The sequence below is a fragment of the Sylvia atricapilla genome, chromosome 20 (assembly GCF_009819655.1).
Source record: "Sylvia atricapilla isolate bSylAtr1 chromosome 20, bSylAtr1.pri, whole genome shotgun sequence".
Taxonomy (NCBI): Eukaryota; Metazoa; Chordata; class Aves; order Passeriformes; family Sylviidae; genus Sylvia; species Sylvia atricapilla.
The window spans coordinates 5,623,065-5,646,495 of NC_089159.1; the positions used below are offsets into that span (position 1 = coordinate 5,623,065).

General features: G+C 58.6%; 1 protein-coding gene across 1 annotated transcript in view; it reads right to left on the bottom strand.

Annotated features, from left to right (window-relative positions):
- Positions 1-2,053: 2,053 nt before the first annotated feature.
- LOC136370320 (transmembrane protein 132E-like) overlaps positions 2,054-23,431 on the bottom strand; it is a 29,272-nt gene continuing 7,894 nt past the window's right edge. The window contains exons 2-3 of the mRNA XM_066333694.1: positions 3,374-4,470; positions 2,054-2,198 (exon numbers count right to left, since the gene is read on the bottom strand). Of these exons, the coding sequence (XP_066189791.1) occupies positions 2,054-2,198; positions 3,374-4,470 (1,242 nt within the window). The remainder of the gene's footprint in view (positions 2,199-3,373; positions 4,471-23,431) is intronic.

The window sequence follows — 23,431 nt, forward strand, 5'->3', positions numbered from 1 at the left end:
CCTGCCCTCCCGGCTCTGCCTCTCCCCTGCAAATCCTTGGAGTGACTCAGGGTTCAACCCTGCCCCGAGTCAAACTTCACTGCTCCCCAAAAATGGAACACCCCTGGAGGAAACTTCAGAGCCCCCACAAACCACAGCACTGGTAAAAGCCCCTCAGAGCTGGCAAGAGGAGGAGGGAAAGGGAAATTTCAGTGGAAGTGAAGCCAGGACTGGTTCCAGTTTCATCTCAGTGCAGCAGCAACCGAGAAGGTCCCATCGATCTGGGGATGCAGGGCACAGCCAGGCTTCTCTCTAATCAATATCTAATGAGTGACAGGGAGCAGGGAGAGAGCAGAGCAAGAAGCTGGAGCTGCTCCAGGCCAGGGCAAGCCCTGCTCCCTGGTCCCTTCTCCCTGATCCCACAGCAGCAGTGGAATTGATCCACAGGGGCTGCTGGAGTCCTGCTCTGCCCCAAGGCAGCCCTGGGGTTTAAGGGGAATCACCAAAGGCCACAGGGGCTGAAAACCAGACTTGGCTGCTCTTCCAACGCCAGGAGTATCAAACCCAGCTGGGAAGAGGCAGGTCCCAAGGCAAAGCAGAGCCAGAGATGCTGTGGCAGTGGAACTCCTGCCCGTGGGGTGCCCCGAGGTGTCCCAGGAGCACTGCCAGGCCCAGCCACCATCCCCTGCCCTCCCCCAGCATCGTCTGCTCTGAGCTGAGACAAGAGCCAGGCTGCCCACATTGCGGGGGAACAATTTCGGATGCAGCCGCTGGGGTGCAAAACACCCCAAATTGGCCATTCTGACCCCAAAGCTCAGGGCTCTCAGCCCCTCCCTGCACAGCCAGCGCTGCCTAAAGCCCCCAGAGCCCCAGCGCAGCAACTCCTCTGTTTGCACAGCCCGGAGGGCAACACGGCTTGGAGTCATTCATCCTCTCCATTCCGTTAATATTTGATGGAGTTGTTTGTCTAAAAGGTGATTGTAATCACTTTAAATTCCTCCCCCGTCTCTAACCTTTGCAGGCTGATTGGAAGCGGCGCTGGCAGCGGCAGAGGGGGAAGGGGGAGAGGATCCTGCTGCTGGCAGCTCTGCTCTCCCTACCCTGGGGTGGGCGTGCAGGGGCCAGGGGGCTGGCTGGTGGCCCTGGGGACACTCCTGGGTCAGCCATGGGGCCCTGGTTTGGATACTGGGGGTGAATTTGGAAGCAGCGGGATGGGGTGAAGGGAAATCCACCCTCGTGGTAAGAAGGGGGTTCTGCAGAGCTTCGGAGGTCACAGCAGAGCAGGTAGAGCTGAGGAGCTCTTTTTCCCAAGAGTCTGGCCCTAACTTAGCTCAGTTTTGGGGTGGGGGACAGAGCCGTGGGGAGAGTTCCATGGCAGAGGACAGGAATGTCTTGAGCACATCAAGTTGCTCTAAGGCAGTTCTTGGGGACACTTGTGTCTCTTTTCCCAAGGCACAGTGACACAGATATCACTGCTGGCTTCCAGCACTTCAGAACCTTTCCTGACCCCATGCCCATCCCCTGCCCTCGCCTGCCAGTCTCACATCTCCCCTTCCTCAGGCTGAGAACCCTCCAGGGGTGTCAGCTTGGCCCTGTGGGTCCTTTCTCCTTCAGATCATTCCCAGTTCCATCCCCAGGGCTCCCCTCAACTGATCTGAGCCTTTCCCAGAGTCGCAGGAATGTGTGAGCAGGGCAGAACTGCCTAACTGCCTGTCTCAGCTGCTGGCTTGGATTCTGCTCCCCATCCAACACTCATCCATCACTTTAGGATTCAGGTGGGACCTTGCCTTGCTCCCCTTCCTTCCCAGGAAGACATCAGGATAGACACCAGGAGACACCAAGATAAATAACAAAGAGCTGCTGCTTTTCACAGCATTAAAACTTACTAAAAAAAATCAAAATTCTTCCACCCCAGACTCAGGAATCCTCCACAGCTTCACAACTCAGCCTTAAAATGCTCATTTTCCCCTGCCAGCTCCCACATGGCACTGCAGCCACCCACATACCCCCGGGCAGGGAGGAGCACTCCAGGCCAAATCCCAGCACTTCCCTGGCATTCCCAGAGGTGCAGCCCTTACCTGGGCCCGGCCCCTTCCACCCTGGACACGTCCACGGTGGCAGTGGAGTGTTTGCCACCCGTCAGCAGCTCCGAGCTCACCAGCCACTGCCCGCTCCTGGACTTGGTGCTGAGCAGGTTCACACCTTTCTTGGCCTTCACCCTGCAGAGAGCGACAGTCAGGGGTGGATCCTCAGCCTCAGGTATTCCTGGATCCCCTTGGACACCCTGCCATGGCACAGGAGTTTCTCCCTTCAGGCTGTGGGCAGCACCATCCAGGCTGGCAGCAACAGCTCGTTCCAGCTCCTCTTTCATGGCATTTTTTGCCTCCAGTCACTGCTCCAGCAGGATTTGGGATCCCCAGGGCAGTAACACCCCTGTGGCATTGGGCATCCCTAAGGCGAAGGACAGGAGAGCCTGGAGCACCCCATTCCAGGGGCTCCCTGCTGATCCAGAGGCCACCTGAAAGTGCCCTTTGAAGGGTGTGGCTGGGGCTTGTGTCCCCATCTTTAGGGACACACAGTGATGGGGGTTCCCCCTGCCCACACTGGGGTTCTCAGCACCTCCTGCCCACCACCCCATTCTGCTCCCACCTGCTTCTGGGGCAGGAGCAGGGGATATGGGGGACCCCCCTCACCCCACAGCAGCCCCAAGGCCGTGCCACTCCTTGTCCCCAAAGTGGCTGGGAATAGACCCACAGCTGCTGGCAGAATCCCAGTGCAGCTGGGAGAGCAAAGGCAGCAGTGCACTGGTGTCCTGCGTGGACAGCCCTGCCCTGTAACCATGTGTCTGAACAGCTCAGGCCATAACGTGCCCCAGCCAAACCAGCTGTAGTTATTCTCATCAGAACTCCAGGAATTCATCCAGGTTACTGAGACATAAACAGGGCTAAAACAGGTAAGGAGAGGCTGAGGAACAGAATAGCAGGAGTGCAAGAACTAGATAAATGAGGCCCATGAAGTGATGGACTGTAACCAATCCCATTTCCTGAAAAGTGCATGCTGGATGCAGGGACAAGATAGAAGCTCCAATCAAATAACGTGTGATGGTGTGAACACAGTGTTAAAATGTGTAAATACAGCTTAATGGGAACAATAAATGGCTTCTGCAAAATCCCATTGGTTGGTTGTACAGAAGTCCTGAGCTCCTGCACTTCCCTTTCCTGCAGGAAGCTCCCACTGCAAAACCACATTCCAGATATTGCTCTGGCCCCACTTCCAGACCTGCCGCAGCCTCCGGCAGATCCTACACGCACCACACCCTCCCACCCCACCCACAGCTGCTTTTCCACAACCAACCCCTCCGAAAAAGGAGCGGGCACATCCCCCAGGGCCTCACCTGAGGGTGAAGTGCTCCACCGTGGAGTTGGACATCAGGTAGAGGAGGATGCTCAGCACCTCTCCCGGTTTCAGGGGCTTGTCGGGCAGGCGGATGAAGACGTTCCCGTCCAGGCGATGCTCCTGCAGGGCGGGTCCGGGCGGCGGCTGCAGGAGGCTGACGCTGCCGATGCGCAGCAGCGGGTGCTGGGTGGGACCCTCGGTGCGAGCCCCTCCGGAGCCTCGGCGAGCCCCGACATCCCCCAGGCACTGCCCGGAGCCGTCGGGAGAGTGCAGCGTGTAATACAGCTCAGCCTGCTGGCTCTCCCCCGCCACCACCTCCAGGCTCTCGGCGCTTTTCCTCCTGCCCAGCGGCACCGCCGAGGGGCCGAACCAGGCGTGGGGCAGCTCTGCCTGCACCAGGCACATGGCCAGGCTGCCCCGCAGGCGGCAGGAGCTCTTGAGCTCCCGGGCATCGCGGAAGGCGTGCAGCCTCACGCAGGGCAGCCGCTCGGTCACCTCGAAGTCATCCCAATCCCGGCCGGCCACGTAGAAGAGCACTTGGACCACGGGCTGGCTGGCCACCAGCCGCGGCTGCACGATGAAGGCGCGCACCTTCCAGTTGACGGTGAGGCGGTCGGGCACCTCCAGCGTGCTGGAAGGCTGCAGGTGCTCCTTGGGCAGCACCAGCCCCGTGCTGAAGGGCCCCAGGGTGACGTTGAGGACGGGCAGCTCCTTGGTCTGGAAGACGACGAAGGGCTCGGAGCGCTGCAGAGGGGCGCTGCCGTTGCCCGCCGCCGGGCTGGCTCCCAGCTCCTTGAGGAAAAAAGCCAGGCGGGTGTTGGACAGGCGGTAGCTCACGGGCAGCAGGATGGCACCGGGGGGCTCGGCGGGCTCGGGGCTGGGGGCCGGGCCCTTGGCCTGGGCTGCAGAGGGGATGGAGAGCGAAGTTAGCACGAGCAGCCCCCTCTGGAGCAGCTCCTCGGCGGGGCACGCCGATCCAGGTAAGAGTGGGACAAGGAGCAGTTGGAGTTGCAGCCCCCAAACCTCTGAGAAGGGCAGCGAGAGCCTGGCTGGGTTTCTTGTCCCGCAAATCAAAAATGCAGAAGGATCCCGGGACTGCGGAATGCTCCCGTTTTGAGGAGGGCGAAATCTGATCTTCCTCTCCTTACTTTATCTGCTCCCTAAACCCAAACCTTAAACTCCTCCCCTGCAATTCCCGAAAAAACCTCATCACCCTGCCCCTGCGGCCTCTTGGCCTTCTCCTCCCTCCCCGGCTCGGGGTGAGGGGGTGAATAAAATGGATTCTCGAGCTTAACACAGCAGAGGCTTGTCTCGTCTGTTCCCTGCCGGCTGTACCTCTGGACACAATTGTCACTGTGGTCTCATGGTGCTACGCGGGACCTGGAGCAGCATTGTGCCTCCCGAGGGGTGGCAGCAGCCTCACCAGAGCCACCCTCGGCGTGGGATGAGGTGGCCAGGGTGTGCTGAAGCCACATCCAGCCTCGTGAACCGCTGGTCACCCACGCCAGCACTGCCTGAACCAGCACAGAGCCTTTTACAGAGACAGGGCTGGCTCCATCCCAGCTCCATCCCAGCTCCATCCCAGCTCCATCCCTGCTCCATCCCTGCTCCATCCCAGCTCCATCCCTGCTCCATCCCAGCTCCATCCCTGCTCCATCCCAGCTCCATCCCTGCTCCATCCCAGCTCCATCCCTGCTCCATCCCTCTCCATCCCAGCTCCATCCCTGCTCCATCCCAGCTCCATCCCTGCTCCATCCTGCTCCATCCCTGCTCCATCCCTGCTCCATCCTGCTCCATCCCTGCTCCATCCCTGCTCCATCCTGCTCCATCCCAGCTCCATCCCAGCTCCATCCTGCTCCATCCCTGCTCCATCCCAGCTCCATCCCTGCTCCATCCCAGCTCCATCCCTGCTCCATCCCTCTCCATCCCAGCTCCATCCCTGCTCCATCCCTGCTCCATCCCTGCTCCATCCCAGCTCCATCCCAGCTCCATCCCAGCTCCATCCCAGCTCCATCCCAGCTCCATCCCAGCTCCATCCCTGCTCCATCCCAGCTCCATCCCTGCTCCATCCTGCTCCATCCTGCTCCATCTCAGCTCCATCCCTGCTCCATCCCAGCTCCATCCCTGCTCCATCCTGCTCCATCCCTGCTCCATCCCTGCTCCATCCCTGCTCCATCCCAGCTCCATCCCAGCTCCATCCTGCTCCATCCCTGCTCCATCCCTGCTCCATCCCTGCTCCATCCCAGCTCCATCCCAGCTCCATCCCAGCTCCATCCCAGCTCCATCCTGCTCCATCCCAGCTCCATCCCAGCTCCATCCCTGCTCCATCCCTGCTTCATCCCAGCTCCATCCCTGCTCCATCCTCCTCCATCCCTGCTCCATCCCTGCTCTATCCCTGCTCCATCCCTGCTCCATCCTGCTCCATCCTCCTCCATCCCTGCTCCATCCCTGCTCTATCCCTGCTCCATCCCAGCTCCATCCCAGCTCCATGCCAGCTCCATCCCTGCTCCATCCCAGCTCCATGCCAGCTCCATCCCAGCTCCATCCCAGCTCCATGCCAGCTCCATCCCTGCTCCATCCCAGCTCCATCCCAGCTCCATGCCAGCTCCATCCCAGCTCCATCCCTGCTCCATCCCTGCTCCATCCCTGCTCTATCCCTGCTCCATCTTGCTCCATCCCAGCTCCATCCCTGCTTCCCAAGGCATGGATGCTGAGTTTCTCCAGAGGCTCGTCACCAAAAGTTACATCCAGGTGAATTTCTGGCTGGCAGATCCCACCACGTATTTATTATCATCAAGGCTTTCCTTCTGCTTCCAGCTCCCAGATCGCCCAGGGAAGGTGGCTAAATCAGCCCTCAGACCTGCTCTGTCCCCACACCTGCCTTCAGGGTGGTGTCACAACCATCTGTCACCTCTCACCCACCCAGGGGTGCCACCCACACTGTGCTGTCCCCGTGTGATAAAGACCAAATTTTTCCAGACCTGCAAAGGTGACACACATGATGTTGGTGCCACCTCCTGCAAACCCCAGCAGCGCCCAGGACCCTTCAGAAATCCCCTTTTTTCCTTCATTTTGAGCAAATTTGCCTTAAAAAAAATTAACTCCAGGCCTGGCAGAGCAGCGATCCCCTACCAGCCGAGGGGCAGAGCTGCCCGAGCCCCTCGGAAGGATCCCGTTCCTCGCTGTAAGCAGAAGGAAAACCCAGGGAAATCTCCCTGGGAAAGGCGGCCGGTGCGGAGCCGGCGCCCGGCACGCGTTGTGCTGGCAGCTGCCGGGGCCTGGAAGACATCTCAAGGTCTTTGCCTTCTCCAGCGGCTGCCAAGAATTCCCAGGAGGGCTGGATCCACTCCCCGCTCCCCTCGGCTCCCCTCATCCCCGCGTTCCCGGCGCTGATTGCAGCCGCTCCCAAGCGGCTCCCGAGCGGCAGAGCCCCAAATTGCCGGTGTCAAACGGCGGGGAAAGGTGTGGATGTGACGGCCCCGCTGCCGGAATGACTCAGCCCCTTCCCCACGGGGGCTTTGGAGCGTGCCGGGACCCGGAGGCTTTTTCCAGCCCTGAAAGTGACCCCAGCCACTTTTTCCTTGGGGTTCAAGGGATGCAGGAACCCCCGGCCCAGCGGGGGAGGTCTCTGCTGTGGGGCAGAGGGGAGTTTAAGCAGCTCAGAGGGCTGATAAAAGGGTTAACGCTGGATCCGGGACAGGCAGAATGCACAGCCCGGGATGGAAACTGTCCCGGAGCCAGGGAGAGAATTCCCCCGGGGCTTTGGGAATGCTGGGGACCCGCTCCCAGCGTGACACAGCTCCTGCCACCCCATCCAGCTCCCTCTGCCTGTTTTCTCATCTCCCAGGAGCTGCAGGAGAGGTGCTAAACCCTGGACAGCACCCATGGGTGCCCTTCTGCTCAGCAAGACCAGCACTGAGGGGCTTTCTGCTCCTGGGATTCATGGAAGTTGTTTTCTGCTGTGAAAGGTGAAGGTTTGCATGCCAACAAGCGGGAAAAGGGATTTTTCCCCCAAGGTGTGAGATTATTTGAGGGAAAGGATCCAGCAGCAGGAGCAGCACGAGCTGGACTCGCTTGAGTGAGGTCCAGGGAAAGGGGCTTTGCTCAACCCACTCTGAAACAGCACCAGGCTTCATCCCTTCAAAATCTCTGGGCTTTGGAGCAGGATCAGGACATTTCACAGGGAAAACCCACCTCAAACCCACCCAACTCGATCCCCAGCACAGCCCCAAGCCAAATCCATCCCTGAGGCGCTGCAAAATTCCTGGTGTCACCCTTGAGTGGGGGACAGAAGGAGCTCTGTGCCACCTGGTGCCTGCGGTAAGGGACACCCGCTGTCACCCACGGGGAGAGCCAAAGCTGCAGGATTTGGGTGCAATTTGGCCCCTCCAGCACCCAGCTCCTTCCTCCTCTGATGGATAATGAGGGTTGATGTCGCCCTGGTTTTTGCAGCCTTCTGATGTTTTACATTTTTGTACCGGAGTTCTCGCGCCTTGTAACATAAACAAAAAGCCATGTTTTGAGAACTGGGCATTCCTTCCTGGGGCAAGGCCAAATTGATGGACTTCTGGTTTGACCAGCGGGGTCAGCGAGGTGTCAACCTCACCCTCCAATCCCTGAGCAAACTCCAAAGACTATATAAGTCAAAATCCCACATAAACTAACGTCCTTTTCGCTCTCACAACCTAGCTGGGTGAGTGTGTGTCCGTCTAGCGACAGGTTGGGCGTTGCAGGACGAGGAAAACCCCTCCCAAACTGGTTTTGGGGACAGGCAGGGTGGCCCTGTCACCGAGCCACGCATCCCGGCCGTGCCAGCTGGGGCGGGGACAGGGCCAGGCCGGGCTGCAGATTAATGGGATGGCCGTGATTAGTTGAGCGCCGGCGGATTGGCGGCACCCAGGGAAGTGATTTCCTTCCCAGACAAAATGCATTTAAATGATGCTTTAATCTGTAGCCGGGAGGGGACGGGAGCAGCACCTCCTTTCCCCGGCTGTAAACTCATCCTGCCAGGAGAGGGTCTAAGCCAGCCTGGAATCACAGCCACAGGGACAGCAGGGAGGGAGAAGGGAGGCAGGAGGTGCGTGGAGCTGTGGAGGCAGCTGCTGGGTGGGGAAAAACGGGAATAAGGATAAATAAAGCAGGAGGGAGAGTAAAGGATGGAGGGGTGTGGGTTAAAAGTGGCTGGACAGCAGGAGAACAGCTCCAGGATGAGGGAGAAAAGGGAAGGACGGAAGGAGGGAAGGAAGGAAAGGAAGGAAAGGAAGGAAAGGAAGGCCCAGCAGCTCAAGGGATGGAAGAAGATATGAAGGATGGACAGACACAGCTCAAGAGACTGCAGTTGCCACACCACTGTCCCCTGCTCTGCTCCTTCGTCACCCCCGGGAGGGGAGGTGACCTCATGTCCCCCTCTGGCCAGCTCTGGGGGCCAGAAGGGTTAAGCCCTGCCGGCTGGCAGTGCTCTGCAGCCCTGCTGCCGCTGTGCTGAGCGGGATTTGCAGCACCTGACCTGCATTCCGGGTTTATTGGGCCGGCACTGAGGGGCCCATATGGCCCTTCCACCCTGGCAGCCAAAACACAGCTCTCCGCTGTGATCTGCCCAGATCCCCGCTGGCCTGGGGGCTTCCCGAGCCCCCCGGGCTGAGGAGCCGCCCCCAGCCCCACCGTGGGACGGGGCAGGACTCCGGTGTGTCCCCTGGGAGCGACCCGCAGCCTGGGCAGGGACAGCGAGATGTAAACACACCACTGGTGACCCCTTTGTGCAGCCCCACATCTGCCCCGCCAGATGTGCCCCGCGCCGGCCTCACACACGGGGCCAGATGTGCCCGAGCTGCTCTGCCTGCCCGGGAGGGCACGTGGGGACAGGGGCAGCGCCCTCCAGCCCGGCCTTAAATCCCAGACCCGGCCCAAGGGGGGAAAAACCAGCACCAAAATCCCCTGCACATCCTGCAAATGTCGGGTTTAGATCATCATCATCATCGTCATCACCATCATCCCCACTCCCGATGCAGGGGATGCTGAGCCTGGCGGACACAAGGGAGGCTGGATTGAGCCTCCACCTTCCCCTCCTGCCCTGAATTCCCAGAAAACGGGGCACGGGTGCTCCTCTCCATCCCGCTCCCGCCATCCCCGCTCCCAGCTGCTATCCCAAGGCTGGGGATCCTCCATCCTCTCCCTGTTCCCAGCTCCAGAACCCAGAGCAGAGCTGAGCCCCAGCTTAGCCCAGCCCCAGCTGTCGGCCATGGGGATCTCTGCAGCCGCGCTCCAGGCGGGATCTTTATCCCGGCTTATCCCGTGGGGCACAGCGGGGGCTCCCGGGGCTATAGCCCCACTTATGGAGGGAAAAACACCCAGGGAAGCCCTGGAGAGGAGGGAGGGGAAGTTTGAGGTCAGCCCAGGAGGGTTAAAGCCTCTCTGGATGTTAATGGGTGGCGCTGATGGATCGATGGAGTGAAGGCTCCAAGGAATGTGGGACACCAGTCCCGGCTCTCACAGCTCGTGCCAGGCTGCCGTGGCAGTCCCGGCTTGGAACAAGGCAGGAGAGCTGTCCCTAAGGCAGTGACTTGAGCTGCCACAGCGACAAACCCACCCCAAATACCCGGGAAAGGATGGAGGGGGTGTCACTGTCCCTCCCGGAGCCCAGCTTGGAGCTCCTGTGGAGGGGTTTGGTGCCCACCAGTCCCCACCAGCGCTCCCTAATCCCCAGATCTAGTGCCATTCCAGGGTGACAAGGTGACGATTTTAGCGCTGAGCAGGGTGATGACGGCAGGACATGCCCAGAGGGGTCAGTGGGGTGATGGATCCCCCAAAACCCCGAGAACCAGGAGCCCCAAAGAGGACATCCAGCCTGGCCATTCCCCACTGGACACCAGCATGGATCTCTCACTTCTCTTTGCTTCCACCCCATTCCCCTGAGCATCCTGTGGATCCCAGGCCAAGCCCCGAAATCTGCTGGTTCAGCCTTTGCCAGCCCATCCAAGCACCAAGGAGAAACAGGGGTGGCCCCAAATACCTGGGGTGTGCCACATCTGGAGCTTCTAGAGGTGCCCCACACCTGGAGCTCCCACAGCTGGATGTTCCCACAGCTGGAGGTGGTCCCAGCTCCCAGAGAAGGGTCGGGCTCAGACATCTCCCTGCCTCTCCTGGGAATCCCTTCCCTCCTCATCCTGCAGCACCGACCCCTGTCACCCTACACTCCCACCCCAGTGGGGTCAGCACCTCCAAACACCCTAAAAAACCAACAAAATGGGAGAAAAGAAGCCTCCAGGCCTCTCCAAAACTCAGCCAGCCCCAACACGTGCCCCTCTCCACTCCACACTCCCAGGGTAAAGAAAAAAATCCAGGAATTAAATACAAACCAAAAGCAGAAAATACAGAGAGATCCCTCATGGAAAACTCCAAAACGTTCCCTGCAGGCAGAGCCTTGGAAATTGGTTTTGGTGACATAAATGACAACAAGCTCGCCCTTTCCTCTGATGCATCCAGAGCCTCCATCTCCAGTCCCAGCTAATTGGAACTCAATTAAGTGAATAATTGTTACAAATGCGGAATCACCTTCCCCTGGCGTGCGGCGTGGGAAGAGAGGGATGCAGGGATGATCCTGGATCTGTCCATGGCAGGGATGAGCTGGGAATTCCCATGGCACCAGAGGCTAAACTGGTTCAAGCTTCCCAAAATCAGCCTGGGGTAGGGATTGAGTGAGAGCTGGATGGGATATGGAGTCCTGGGAGCAGCAAATGTGGATTCTCCAGCACAGGGTTATGCCTGGTAGGTTCCTTTCTTGTAGATCCCTGAGATTTCTCCCTCTCCCAAAAGCCCAGCCTGGCTTTTCCATCAGCAGGAGCAATAAAATCCAACACTGGTGGAACATTTCCTGGGATTTTTTTTTTGGGGGGGGGAGAAGCAGCACTGACCAAAAGGGGAACCATCCCAGCAGTGCTGAGGGCTGCACTTCCCCCAGGAAATTAATAAGAAGGAATAAAAAAAAATAAAATAAAATAAAAAAAAAGCACACCACGAAGGCAGGGACCTAAAGGAATAAATAAATATGGGCTAAATGGGATGTGCCGTGCAGAGGCACAGCCTGCCATAAATTCCTGGAGCCAGCAAGGCTTTTACACGGCAGCTACTTTAGAGCAATTTCCACAAATCACGGGCAGGGACAGGCTGTGGGACAGGGAGGAGAAGGCCTTTCCAGAGCAGGGAGGAAAATGAAGAAATTAATTAAAAAGGGGGGGATAAATAAAGGACAGGGAAGTGGCTGATTTTGGATGTCCAAAAAGCAACGGGAGGGGAAATACCCTGGGATAAACGGGGCAGCCCCAGAATGTTCCGTGGTGGCTGCTGGGCTGGGGGAGCCCAGCAAATAAACCTAAAAACCACCCTGGGGAGGCAGAAATGGGAATCAGGGACAGGGACAGCAGCTCCTGAGGGACAAACCCTCAGCACCCCAGTGTGGGGACAGTGACAATGCAGCGAAGCCACGTGTCCTGCTTGGATCTTCTCTCCATCCCTTCCCAGCACGGCCAGGAGCAGGAGAATCCTCCCAGCACCTTCTGAATATTGAATTTGTCCCTCCCCAGCACCTCCAGGCTGTGCCCAGCAACACCTCCCAGGATGATTGGAAACAATTGGAATAATTCATTCCTTTCCCTCTGGTGACACGTGGTGGAGCCTGATTCCGTTCCAGAGGCACCCAAGGGAAATCCAGCCCCAGATCTCAGGCTTGGGGTCCAACATCAGCCCCAGGCACCCCCAAAAGCAGGGCTGGGAGCTGGTACCAGCTCAAACACGGCTGGAATCCCTTTGCTCTGCTCCAGGAGAGGAGCTGATCCCGCAGCCGCACCGAGCTGGCAGCAGCAGGGATTGCATTCCCAACCTGATTTATCTTCCAGAGCAAAAACACAGCTTTTCCTTAAAGGAAAACTAAGGAAAAAATGAATTGCCTCTCAAGTTTTTGCCACTCCTGGGGAAAAGCTCAGAGCAAACCCAAACTCCTGCAGGGGACAGCAGGTGACAGCACCATGTGAGGTGGCAAAGCCACGCCAGCAGCACCTGCTTGGGCTTTTAGGGAAAATCCAGGGTGACAAATATTATCCAGATGGGGAGAAATGCTCACCAGAAGGTGACAGTGGCTTTATCAGAAGATTGAATTGGCCTTGTTGGTGGTGTCCTCACCAAGGCCACAGCAGAAGTGAGGGGGGACATGGGACATGGGACAGGCCAGAAGCAGCAACAGGTCAGGGAACAGCTCAAGGAAAAAGGGAGGGAAAGGCACATCCTGAGGAACAACCTCTGCATGCCAGCCCTGGGGTGTTGGTGACACAGGTGACAGCCCAGAAATCCCCCAGCCCAACTGGTGCCACCCCAGACCTCCCCATTTCCAGTCAGCTGAGCTCCAGCCTCCTTCTCCCTGGGAGATGAGCAGCAGGACTCACCTCACTGCACCCCACCGAACCACTTCTCCTTCTGCCGCCACCACTTCCAGGGGACATCTCATCCCCAGAGCCACCACGGGTGTCCCCAACCCCATCCCAGCATGTCCCATCCCAGGAGCAGCCCCTCCCTCTCTGCCTGCCTGCCCAAGGGGCTGCTCGTTAGCAGAGCCACGTATTTAATCATCAAAGATCCTGATTAGATTAGCAGGAGTGACCTTTCCCAGATGGATGGGGCGCTCCTGTGGTGGCAGTGACAGGCACCACACGGGGAGGGGACACCCAGCAGCTGCCACACACCCAAAATGCACCTGCATTTTGGCAATGCAGGAGCCCCCCAAAAAAATCGGGTTGTGGTGTGTAAGCAGCCCTTCGCTCAGCCAGGATGATGCCACATCCCCCTGACCCCCCCCACGAGAGGGACTGGAGCTGGGATGTGCTGATGGAACGTTGGGGATGCTCTGCAGTGATCCTCAGTTTTTCCATGTTTTTAGCCTTTTATAGGATGCAGAGGAGCTGGGAGAGGGACCTCAGCAGCTGGGGCGGTTTAAAGAGTGGCCTTAAAAAAAAATAATAAAATTCTCAAGGAAATAGGCAGGTTTCCAAGAATTCCTGAGCAATCCTCAGTCGAGGGTGCTGCCACCCCATCCCCTGCCTCAGTTTCCCCCAAAAGGACAGGTCTGGATGAGGACCAAACCCTGTGGCTGGTGCTCCCCAAAATCATCGCTCCGAGAATCTTCCTCAGCCTTCTCCCTTCCCTCAAAAACACCACGAGGCAAAAGGGGTGGAAGAAAAGACAATTTCCCAAATTTCACAGCCCTAAATCCCAGCACGGGGCTGGGATTTAAGGTATTGGGGTCTGGGGGAGGTGGAGCGGGCCTTGGGATCACACAAGGGCACTCCAGAGCCAAAATCCAACAGGAATATCTCTGCACATCCCTTTTTTTTTTCTGTGGCACCAAAGGGAAAACTTGTGCTCGGAGGCCGGGTCCTCTCGCTTCACCTGCCTGCCAGAAATCCTGTTCCCCCTTCCCTGGTGCTGGGAGGGCTCAGCCGCTCCGGCCCCATCCCGGGTTGGGGGCTGTTGGCCCCGCACACTCCGGGAGCTGTTCCCGGGGAGAATTCCCGGCGCTCCGGAGCCGGGTGTGGGTTGGCAGCTCCCGGCACGTTATGGCACATCTCCACCTGCTGGTCTGAAAACCCCGGAGTGGGAGAGGCTGAGAGCCACGGCCGTGGGGGCTGGGGTGTGTCCCCCGCCGGGTTTGGGGTGTCCGGGCTGGAGACCCCACCGCGATGGAGCCCCGGACCCCAATCCCCCATCCCCAGTCCCATTCTCTTGGGGTGGGAGCTGGGGATGGGATCCACGGGAGAGCAGCACAAGCCAGCAGTGGGATGGGATGGGATGGGATGTGGGATCCAGCACAGCACCCCAAACCTGCCCAGAATGCTGGGACAGCCCAACCCCAGCAGATCTGGGGCACCTCAGAGCCTCCAGGCTCCTCCGGGAGCAGGGAAACTGAGGCACGCTGCAGGGAACAGAGGGAAGATGCAGAGTCCAGGTTCAACCCGACAGACAGAGCTCAAAACATCCCAATAAAGCCATAAATTCCTCCCCCTCGTGCTGCATCCCAACAGGTCCCAACACAACAGCACGGAGCAGACACCACCAGCATCCCCCACGCTCCACATGTCCGTCTGTCCATCTGTCCGTGTGTCCATCTGCCCACCCTGAGTGCCCTCGGGGCCACCCTGGGGCCATCCCACGCCGGAGATGCCAAAAGAAAAAAAAACAACCCAAAAAACCCCCCCCATTTCTGGAAGCAGCTGATCTGGGGCCTCGGCCAAGCAGCTCCCGGGGAGCGCAGCAGGAGCGAGCCTGGCACGGAGGGCTGCTCTTAAATAAATAAAAAAAAAATCACAAGGGAAAAAGGGGAAAAAAGGAGAATTAAATCCTCCGAGCAGGAGAGCGGGGCACTGCTTCACCACGGGCTGACCCCGCCGCCAGCCCGAGCCATTTGTGAGGAGCGCTGGAGGATCTGGAGCTCTCAGCGCCTTTTTCCGGCTCCCTCGGAGACCTTTATTTGTCCACGAAAGGCCAGCGAGGGCAGCTGCGAGTCCTGAAAGGAGGCTGAAAACTCCTGGCAGAGGTTTCCCTCTCGGTGGGCACAGGCAGCCCTGGCACAGGCCACCTCACGGTGCCACCGCTGCCACCGGGACCCGGCCGGTGACACGGGGACATCGCATCCCCCAGGTGTGACCTGGGGCTTTGTGGGGTCTCAGCAGCGATGGGGGGGTTCAGAAAGAGGATGGGGAGCGGGGGGAATCACATCGAGCCCCTGCAGCAGAGCAGAGGCCGTTCCCGATGGATCAGCATTCCCACAGGGATGTTTCCCCCCGCCGCCCCCGGCAGCGCACCGACCCAGACGGCTGGATGGGAGCCAGGGAAATCGGGCACTGGGAGAGATCCTGCTTCCCTCCGGGCTCCCAAAGAGCTGTGCCAGCACACCCTGCCCGGGGAGCAGCCCGGGAGCGGCCTGGCCGTGGGCACACGGTGCCTCTGCCACCCCTGAGGGTGCCACAGAAAGTTGTGCGGCTCCACAGCCTGGAGCATCCCTGCTCCTTCACTGGGCTCTGAATTTCCAGCTTGGAAAACCCTTTCCAGTCCCCTTCAATGCTCCAATACATCCGCTCCTCCTTATTTCTCCCCTCCTCAAGCTCCTCCAAGACCCTCGGGTGCTGCAGATGCTGAGAGCGCCTCGAAGTGCCTTGGCCGCGGGCTGTTGGTGTGACACAGAGCCGGGCACAGTGCAGGGATCCCTGCAGCCCCTGGAGGGGTCATCTGAGCCGGGCAGTGTCCCCAGGACACCCCGAGGCCAGGTGACACCCCCAGGCTGCAAACAGCCCCCGCTTTCTGCTTGGCCGGGCTGGGGAGAGCAGCTCCGGCCGGGGTGAAAAATCCATGATTTTAAATGGGAAGCGTGCACAGAAATCATTGACGGGATCCAGCCCCGTGTCCCTCAGGCTGTGTGACCCCTCCGTGGCCTCGCTGGCCAATGCCAGTCCCCAGCAGCAGGTGCCGGCGGCCCCAGCGCTGTCACCGGGCCAGGCCGGGATGTCACCGCAGCCCGCTGGTGACACGGCAGCCACTCAGAGCGAGGGGCTGCAGGGCCCCCAAAACCCACCGGCTGGGAGAATGAAGGGGAGGGATGGCAGGGGCTGCCCCCACACCCCAAAACGCCGCCAGCCGGGCTCGCCTTGCCCAGCCACTCGGCACAGACCGGGACAAGTGTCTGCCTGCGGGTCTGGGGGATCAGCGAGTGGATAATAGCGGATAAACCCCTGATCCTGCCGCTAAAGCAGCTCTGCGTGAAGGAGACAAGAGCCGGGGGGGGGCCCGGGGGACACCCCCTCGCCCCATGTGTCCCCCGGCCACCCTGCTCCAGAGCCCAGCCCGCTGCCAGCGCTCGCAAGCACAAGCTGTCATTTTATTAAGCCAGGAATCAACTCTAATCTTCACCCATTTCGCTTTGAGGAGGGGGGTGGGGGGGCGCGGAGAGAACCAGGGAGGGGATGGCAGAGGGAGAGGGGCACAGGGGGTGCCCCGGGGCTGGGGGCAGATGGTGCAAAGCCCGGTATTGCAGCCATATAAAATATAGAGATATATTTATATAAATATTGCCCCCCTCCGTCGTCCCCCGGTGGCAGCACTTACCGGGGAGCAGCAGGGAGCAGAGGCAGCAGAGCAGCGCGGCCGGTCCGGGCAGCATCTTCTCCGGAGAGGCCATTGCAAAGGTGGGGGGACAGCCAGAAAAAAAACCGCGGGGGGAGGGGAAAAAAAAAACAAAAACCGAGGCACCCCCGCGGCGAAAAAAAAAAATAAAAAATAATAAATAAGAAGAAGAATAATAAAAGGAATCCAAACCGAGCACCAAAAAAAAAAAAAAAAAAAAAAAAAAAAAAAAAAAAAAAAAAAAAAAGGCAGAAATCCCCCTAAATCCAACCACGTGCGAGCCGGGAGCAGCAGCCAGCGGCGGAATTTGGGGAGGGGGGGGAACCGGGTCAGGTGAGGGGGGGCTCGGCTTTACCCCCCCTCGGCTCAGCGGGCAGAGCACCCCATCTCCGGTCCCCCACCCCTCCCCGGCCCGCACCCCAAAGCTGCCGCAACCCCCCCCAGTGCCTGCAGGGCGGCCGGGGAGCGCCCAGCCGGCGGGGGAGGGTCCCCCTCCTCTTCCTCCTCCTCCTCTTCCTCCTCAGGAGCCGCGAGCGGGGGGAGCAGAGCACGTGGAACCCCCTCCCGGAGGTAAAACCAGCCCCGATGTGCCGATGGAGGAGGATGATGCTGCAGGGTGCGGGTCGCCAGCCACCCCCCCCCCCCAACCCCTCCCCTGCACGAGAAGAAAAATCAGAATTCCAAGCGATGTTCTTCCAAAAGGGTCGGGAAAAAAACCGGGAGAGGGGGAAGAAGCCAAAAAAAAAAAAAAAAGAAAAAAAAAAAAAAAGCGGAATTAACGCGCTCCTCCAGAGGAAAAAGATAAACAGGCGAAAAAAAAAAAAAAAAAAAAAAAAAAAAAAAAAAAAAGGAAACAACAAGAACGTAACCAAAAAAAAAAAAAAAAAAAAACCACCACAACCCAGAGCCGGGTGAATAATTAATCCCAGGCAGATGCGATTAATCGGCGGCAGGAGCAGCTCGGCGGAGGAGTCCCCGATGCAAAGTTTGGGGGGCCGGGGGGGGACACCCCGGGGCTCGGCGCTGGCAGCGGGGGTCCCCGGCAGGAGCGGTCCGGGGAGGGGGTCCCCGCTCCCTCCGCCCTAACGAGGGGCTGCCCGCCGTGCTGCCGGCGGATGGATGGACACACGGATGGATGCCGGGGGGTGGCGCGGTTGAGGGGGGCTGTGCCGCGGGCCCCCCCAGCCTGTGCCGGGCCGGGCTGGGCGCTCCGCTGCCCGTTCGCCCGGCCCGAGCCGCATCGGGCTCCGCCGGCTGCCAGCGAGGGGAGGGCGGCAGGGGGAGGCGCCTTCCTCCTCCTCCTCCTCCTCCTCCTTCTCTTCCTCCTCCTCCTCCTCGCAGCTCCCACCTCCCGCTTCCCGAGCCCCCCACCCCGATCAGCCCCAGGGGAGCCCGGCCCTGCCCCCGGGGCAGAGCAAAGGGGTGGTGAAAATTGGGGTGTTCGGAGCCCCCCCGGGCACGGGTGAGCGAGGAGAGGAGCAGCCACAGGGTTTGGGCACTCCCGGCCACCCTGTGCCACACCTGTGTCACCTCTGTGCCACCCGGGGGACAGCAGCTTTGTCACCCCGTCCCTGGGGGCTGTGGGGTGTTGGGGACCCCCTGTGCCCCCCCTGGGGTGGGGGATCAGTCACCCCTTCCCTCCCTGGTGCCCTACACACCTCGGCACATCCCGGGACCGGCTCCTGCAGGACCTGGAGGTGCTTCCAGCACGGCTGGGGAGCGATTCCTCCATCCCGGTTTGTTGGGATTTTGGGAATGCCACGCTCCCCTCAACTACCCACCGGGAATGTGAGAGCATTTGGGGGCTGAGGCCCCATTCTCACCGCGGCTGGCTGGGTTTTCCTGCCCACACCGAGCCCGGGTGCCTCCTCTCCCCCTGCTGTGCCTCCCTCCATCCCCCCGTCTCCCTTTCCCAGGAAAGCTCGGCCAGCACGCTCCTCCTGGCAGCCTCGCTCGCCGTGGAAGAGCACAAGACATCTCCATTAACGCCCAGATAATTCACGGCAATTAATGGCACTGACCTTGAGCAGTGACAGGAGCTGGAGATGCCCCCGGGAAGAGGCGGCAGGGCTGAGGAGGAGGATGGATCCACCCCCCCCGAGGGTCCCCAGCACCTTTGGGTGCTGCTGGGAGAGCTTTGGGAACAAGGCCGAGGAATGGCAGCACCGGGGTGAGGAAGAGGAAGGAGATGGGATGGTGCCTCGAACCTTCCACCCGGAATTCCGCAGGAACGGCCCCGCCACCTCCCAGGCGCTGGTCGGGATTTCCATAAAAATCCCATGATTTATAAACCAATCTGCCGATGGTTTCAGGAGGGGAGGGCTGAGCCCCGGGCCCAATCCCCAGGGATCACCCCGCCTTGGATGAGAGGCGCGTGATTTCCCAGCCCAACATTTCCTCCTCCCCATCAAAACCTCAGTTTCCCCACTCCAAAACGAGCACTGGGAAACGGGGACGAGCGTGGGGATGATGGCACGACCGCGGCCCATCCCTGCCCGCCTTGGGCTCCTGTTCCCGCTGATGGATGAGGGCTTTTAAAGAGGGATGTTTGGGTGCAATCCCTCCTGCGCTCCCGCGGCGCCTCTGGCAGGTTCTTGGCATCACCGCCGGGAGATTTTTTTTTTCAGCCGTTCCAGAAAGGAGTATTTTTACCCCAGCTGGATTTTATTTATGACTCCGGCGCTGGCGGGAGCTGGGGTGGGCAGGAGCTGGGCTGGGATCAGTCGTTCCATGAGGAGCAAAGCCAGGGGGATGTGCCGGAGGTAAATCCCCATACTTCAGCAGGGGCTGAGGCAGAAAAAGGGCAAAATTCCGTCCCAGAACAAGGCCCCGCGTGTCTTTGTGGGGACCCAGCACCTTTTGCATGGATTTTCCAAGGAGTTATCCCAAAAAAAAACCCCACTGAGGGATGTCCAGGCAGGATCTGGCTTCCCAAATCACCACTGGGCATCTCCACCCCATTGGCTCCACTGCCCAAAAAAACACCACCAACACCCCACGGGCACAGCCCCTGCACGGAGCAGGGTTTGACAGGCTGGAGGCGCTTCCCACGTGGATAAATCCGGGCTGTGGGCGCCAAATCCCGCGGAGCCGGTGCCAGGTCGGGCAGAGAGCAGCGCCGCTAATCCCCGGCCCGAGTTTCACCTGCCCTAAGCCCGGGATAACAGCGCAATGATCACCCGGGACAATAATCCCTGTGGGAGCCGCTCCGGAGGTGTCGCTGCTGCCAGGGGACCCGCGGAGGTGACACTTTTTCCTTTTCCCTGGGGAAACTGAGGCACGCGCAGCCTCCCTCCAGCTCTGCTGCTCCCAAGGGTTTGCTGGGATGAAGAGCAGAGAGCTCCTGGCGTTCAAACCTCTCCTCCTCCGGCTGCACCAACAGGAAAACACATAAAACACATCCCAAAGCCCATTTTTGGGATGCTTTGCACCTGCAGTTGTTATTTTTCACCCCCCAGGACCCTCCAGCGAAGATAAATCCCCTATAAACGAGAAAGAATGAATCCAAACCGCGCCTGGGGCCAGGCCAGGAGAGTGAAAGCCTCACTCCAAGGTTTTCCCGTTATTTTCCAATAATTCAGGCAGGGAAGTTCCTTGGTGGTGGCTGAAGCATCCCAGCCCCACAGCTAATCCTGGGTGGGAGCTGATCCTGGAACGTGATTAAAAATACATCTCCATTCCCTCCCTTCCAGAGCACTGCCCAAAATCCATTTGTATCCTCAGCCTCTCCTTCCATGGCTCTGATAACGACAGAAAGAGAGAAACCTCGTAATTGCCATAAATTCATTTTATGTGATTATTGCTGAGGAGATGAGGGTGGGGGGAAAGAAAGGGGGAAAAAAGCCTTTTATTGGAATTAATTATGCAGCTGGATTCATGGATTGTTCTGTGGATCCGTGGCTCTGTCATTGGTCCCACGGTTCTCCATCCTCCCAGGAAAATGGGTGGGAAACACAAAAAAACCACAAAACAAACAGAAAAACGGGCTGAAATACTGAAATATTTGACTCCTGAGCTGCTGCGGGTCCTGAGCACATCCCAGCAAATCTGACTTTTGGGTGCCCCGAAGAGTGCAAAGGCACATTAGGTAGGGAATGCAATATTTATAATATTAAAATGAATATTTTAATAGGCCCCATAAAAGGAGCGGAAGGAAGAAGCAAAGCAGTGGCGCCGAAGCCGCTCCTTCCTGCGGGATAAAAATGTTTCATTTCGGTTTTACTGCTCTGATTCGTCCCTGCCTCGACTTTTACATCCGATTAAAATATTCATTTGGGGGCGTAACGGAGGAATTTCATATTTCAGCTGATTTAACAAGTTAATATTATCAAAGTTGGAGGGGGGAGGTCTCAGAGGAGAACATCTCAACAGAGCAGCACTGGCAGGATTCCCCTTTTCCTTCCAAAAAAATTTTAAGCCCATGGGGAAATTTCTCCAGTTCTGATTTGATCTCTACTTTTAGGAGGGAAAAAATAAATTTGGATTCCCCAATATTTAAATCCCCGTGTCCAGAGGCTGGGCTGGGTTTTGTGTGGATCCAGAACTCCCTGATGGAAACAGAGCGTCCCAACACTCTCGAAATCCAGGGAATTGCTGCACACCCCCTTCCTCCAGCACCAGGGAATCAAAGCACCTAATTACAGCGGCTCGTTAGGAGGGTTGGTTATCTTGGCAGCCAGAGAGGCCAACAAGAGAGTTCCTCTCCTTGGCTTGCTGTTTGTTTGGGGGGTTTTAAAAAGAAAAAAAAATTGTGGAGGTTTGGAGTTGGATTTAAGCACTGGATGAATTCAGAAGCAGCACCTCTGAAATCAGGGCTGGGCTGGCCGTGGGTGTTTGGGGTTGGGAGCAGTGGGGTGAGGACCAGAACATCCTTTTATCCTCATTTTGAGGGAGGATTTGCAGCACGGTGAAGACCAGCCCGTTATTTTATCCTCATTTTGGAGGGGCTGAGGGCATTTGCAGCACCTAAATCAGGCTCTTGAACCGAGCAAGGCCCAGCAGATGTCGATAAAACCCAAAAGCTTTTGGGTTTTGTTTGTTTGATAAAACCCAAAAACTTTTTGTTTAAGGTTCTGCCTTAACCAAAGCCCATTTTGACGCTGAGTTGCCGTGAGGGCAGGATCCCAAATATATGAACACATAAAAATGGGAGAATTCCTTCTTTTCCAGCCCTGAGCAGGTGGGGAGCAGGCAGGAGGGAGCATCAAGGGACACCTCACCTGTCCCCACTGCCCTTTCCACACCATCCCCACCCCTTCCCTCTGGCCCAGATGGGAACACAGCGAGGGAAAAGCACCTCAGAGCACTCTCCATTTGCTTTGGTTTCCCAGTTTCCTCCTCACTTGGCTCCTCCAGGCAGATTTTCCAGAGGTTTTTAGGATCAAGAGCCCTTACTGGTGCTTTGGGGACGAGGTCACCACAGGGGACAGCCCTGGTGGCCCCTCAGGACACCAAAGAGCTCCTGACCAGCCCCTTTCCACTTCCCCCAACTCCCCAACTAGGATATTCCGGGCTTGAGCAGATTCCAGGAAATCCTGGGCAGGGGAGAGGTGGAGCTGGGGGTTTGCAGGGCGAGGGGAAGGGCACTGGGATGTTCTGTGAGGTGTGCTCAGGGGGTTTGCACCAAGCTCAGCGTCCTGGAGTTCTTTCCCTGGGAAGGGCTGGGCTCCTCCAGGGTGGGAATTGCATCAGAAATTGGGATTGGCTGCTGGCTCTGTGCTCACTGCATCCCATCCATCCATCCATCCATCCATCCATCCATCCATCCATCCATCCCTCCCTCCTCTCCTGTCCCCTCTCTCCCCACGGGCACTGTCACCTTTCCAGCTGGGGATCCCCATTCCAGGGGTTCCAGAGCCCCTTTCCCCCTTCCCTGGATCCGTCCCAACAGGGGATTTCCATCTGGGACAGAGGCAGTTGAGCACCCCACAGCATGATCTGGCTTTTTGAGGTAGTTTTCTCCATCTCACAGCCTGATCTGGTGTTTTGGTGTGCACTGGGATCAGTTTGCTCCATCCCACAAATTGATCTGGTGTTTTGGGGCGCACTGGGATCAGTTTTATCCATTCCACAGCCTGATCTGGTGTTTTGGGGTGCACTGGGATCAGTTTGTGCCTGGCCACTCTGAGGTCCCACCACCACGTCACCCACAGGACACACCCTGGGCACTCTGCTGCACCCCAAACCCCACCCGAGCACCTCCCAAACCCAAACACCAGGACAGGGGTCCCCATTCTCCCTCGACGCCTCCTCCCAGGGGATTTTAACACATCCCCGAGGGAATCTCCCCGCCGGGACTGGCAGAGGGATCAAACCCATCCCAAATCCCTCCCCCCGGGCAGAGGGGGCAGTACCCACCAGACTCGGGAGGAAAAAGCAAAGCTTGGCTTTGATCCCAGAGCTCCGAGCTCCATCCCAGCGCCCGCCCGGCTGCCGCGTCCAGCGGGAAAACAACGGGAGCAGCTGCTGGAGCAGCTGGGTCAGCCTAATGGGCATCCCGTAATGGCCAGGGGCTGCCGGGGCATCCCGGCTGGAGCGGCAGCCAGCACAATCCTTCCTGCCATTAGCCAGCCCAGCTGGGATTCGGGCTGTTCCCGTCCCTCCCGGACCGGCGGAACTTCTCCCCCCGGCAAGGAGCATTTAGGAACATGAATTTTTCAGGAGCTCGTTTAGCAACGAGCATCTTCCCAGCTGGTCCTGGGCAAAACTCCTTCGGGCTGGGGATTTAGGGGGCAGACCCCGAGTGTCAGGGATGGGGGATTTGGGGGATGGAAAAGGCGGAATTGGGAGCAGAGGATGGGTTTGGCTCCTTGGGTTTTGTTTTTATTTTTTTCATCGGGACCAGAGAATGGCAACAGGACTCGCCCAAAATATCCCTGAAACAAGCAGGAAAACC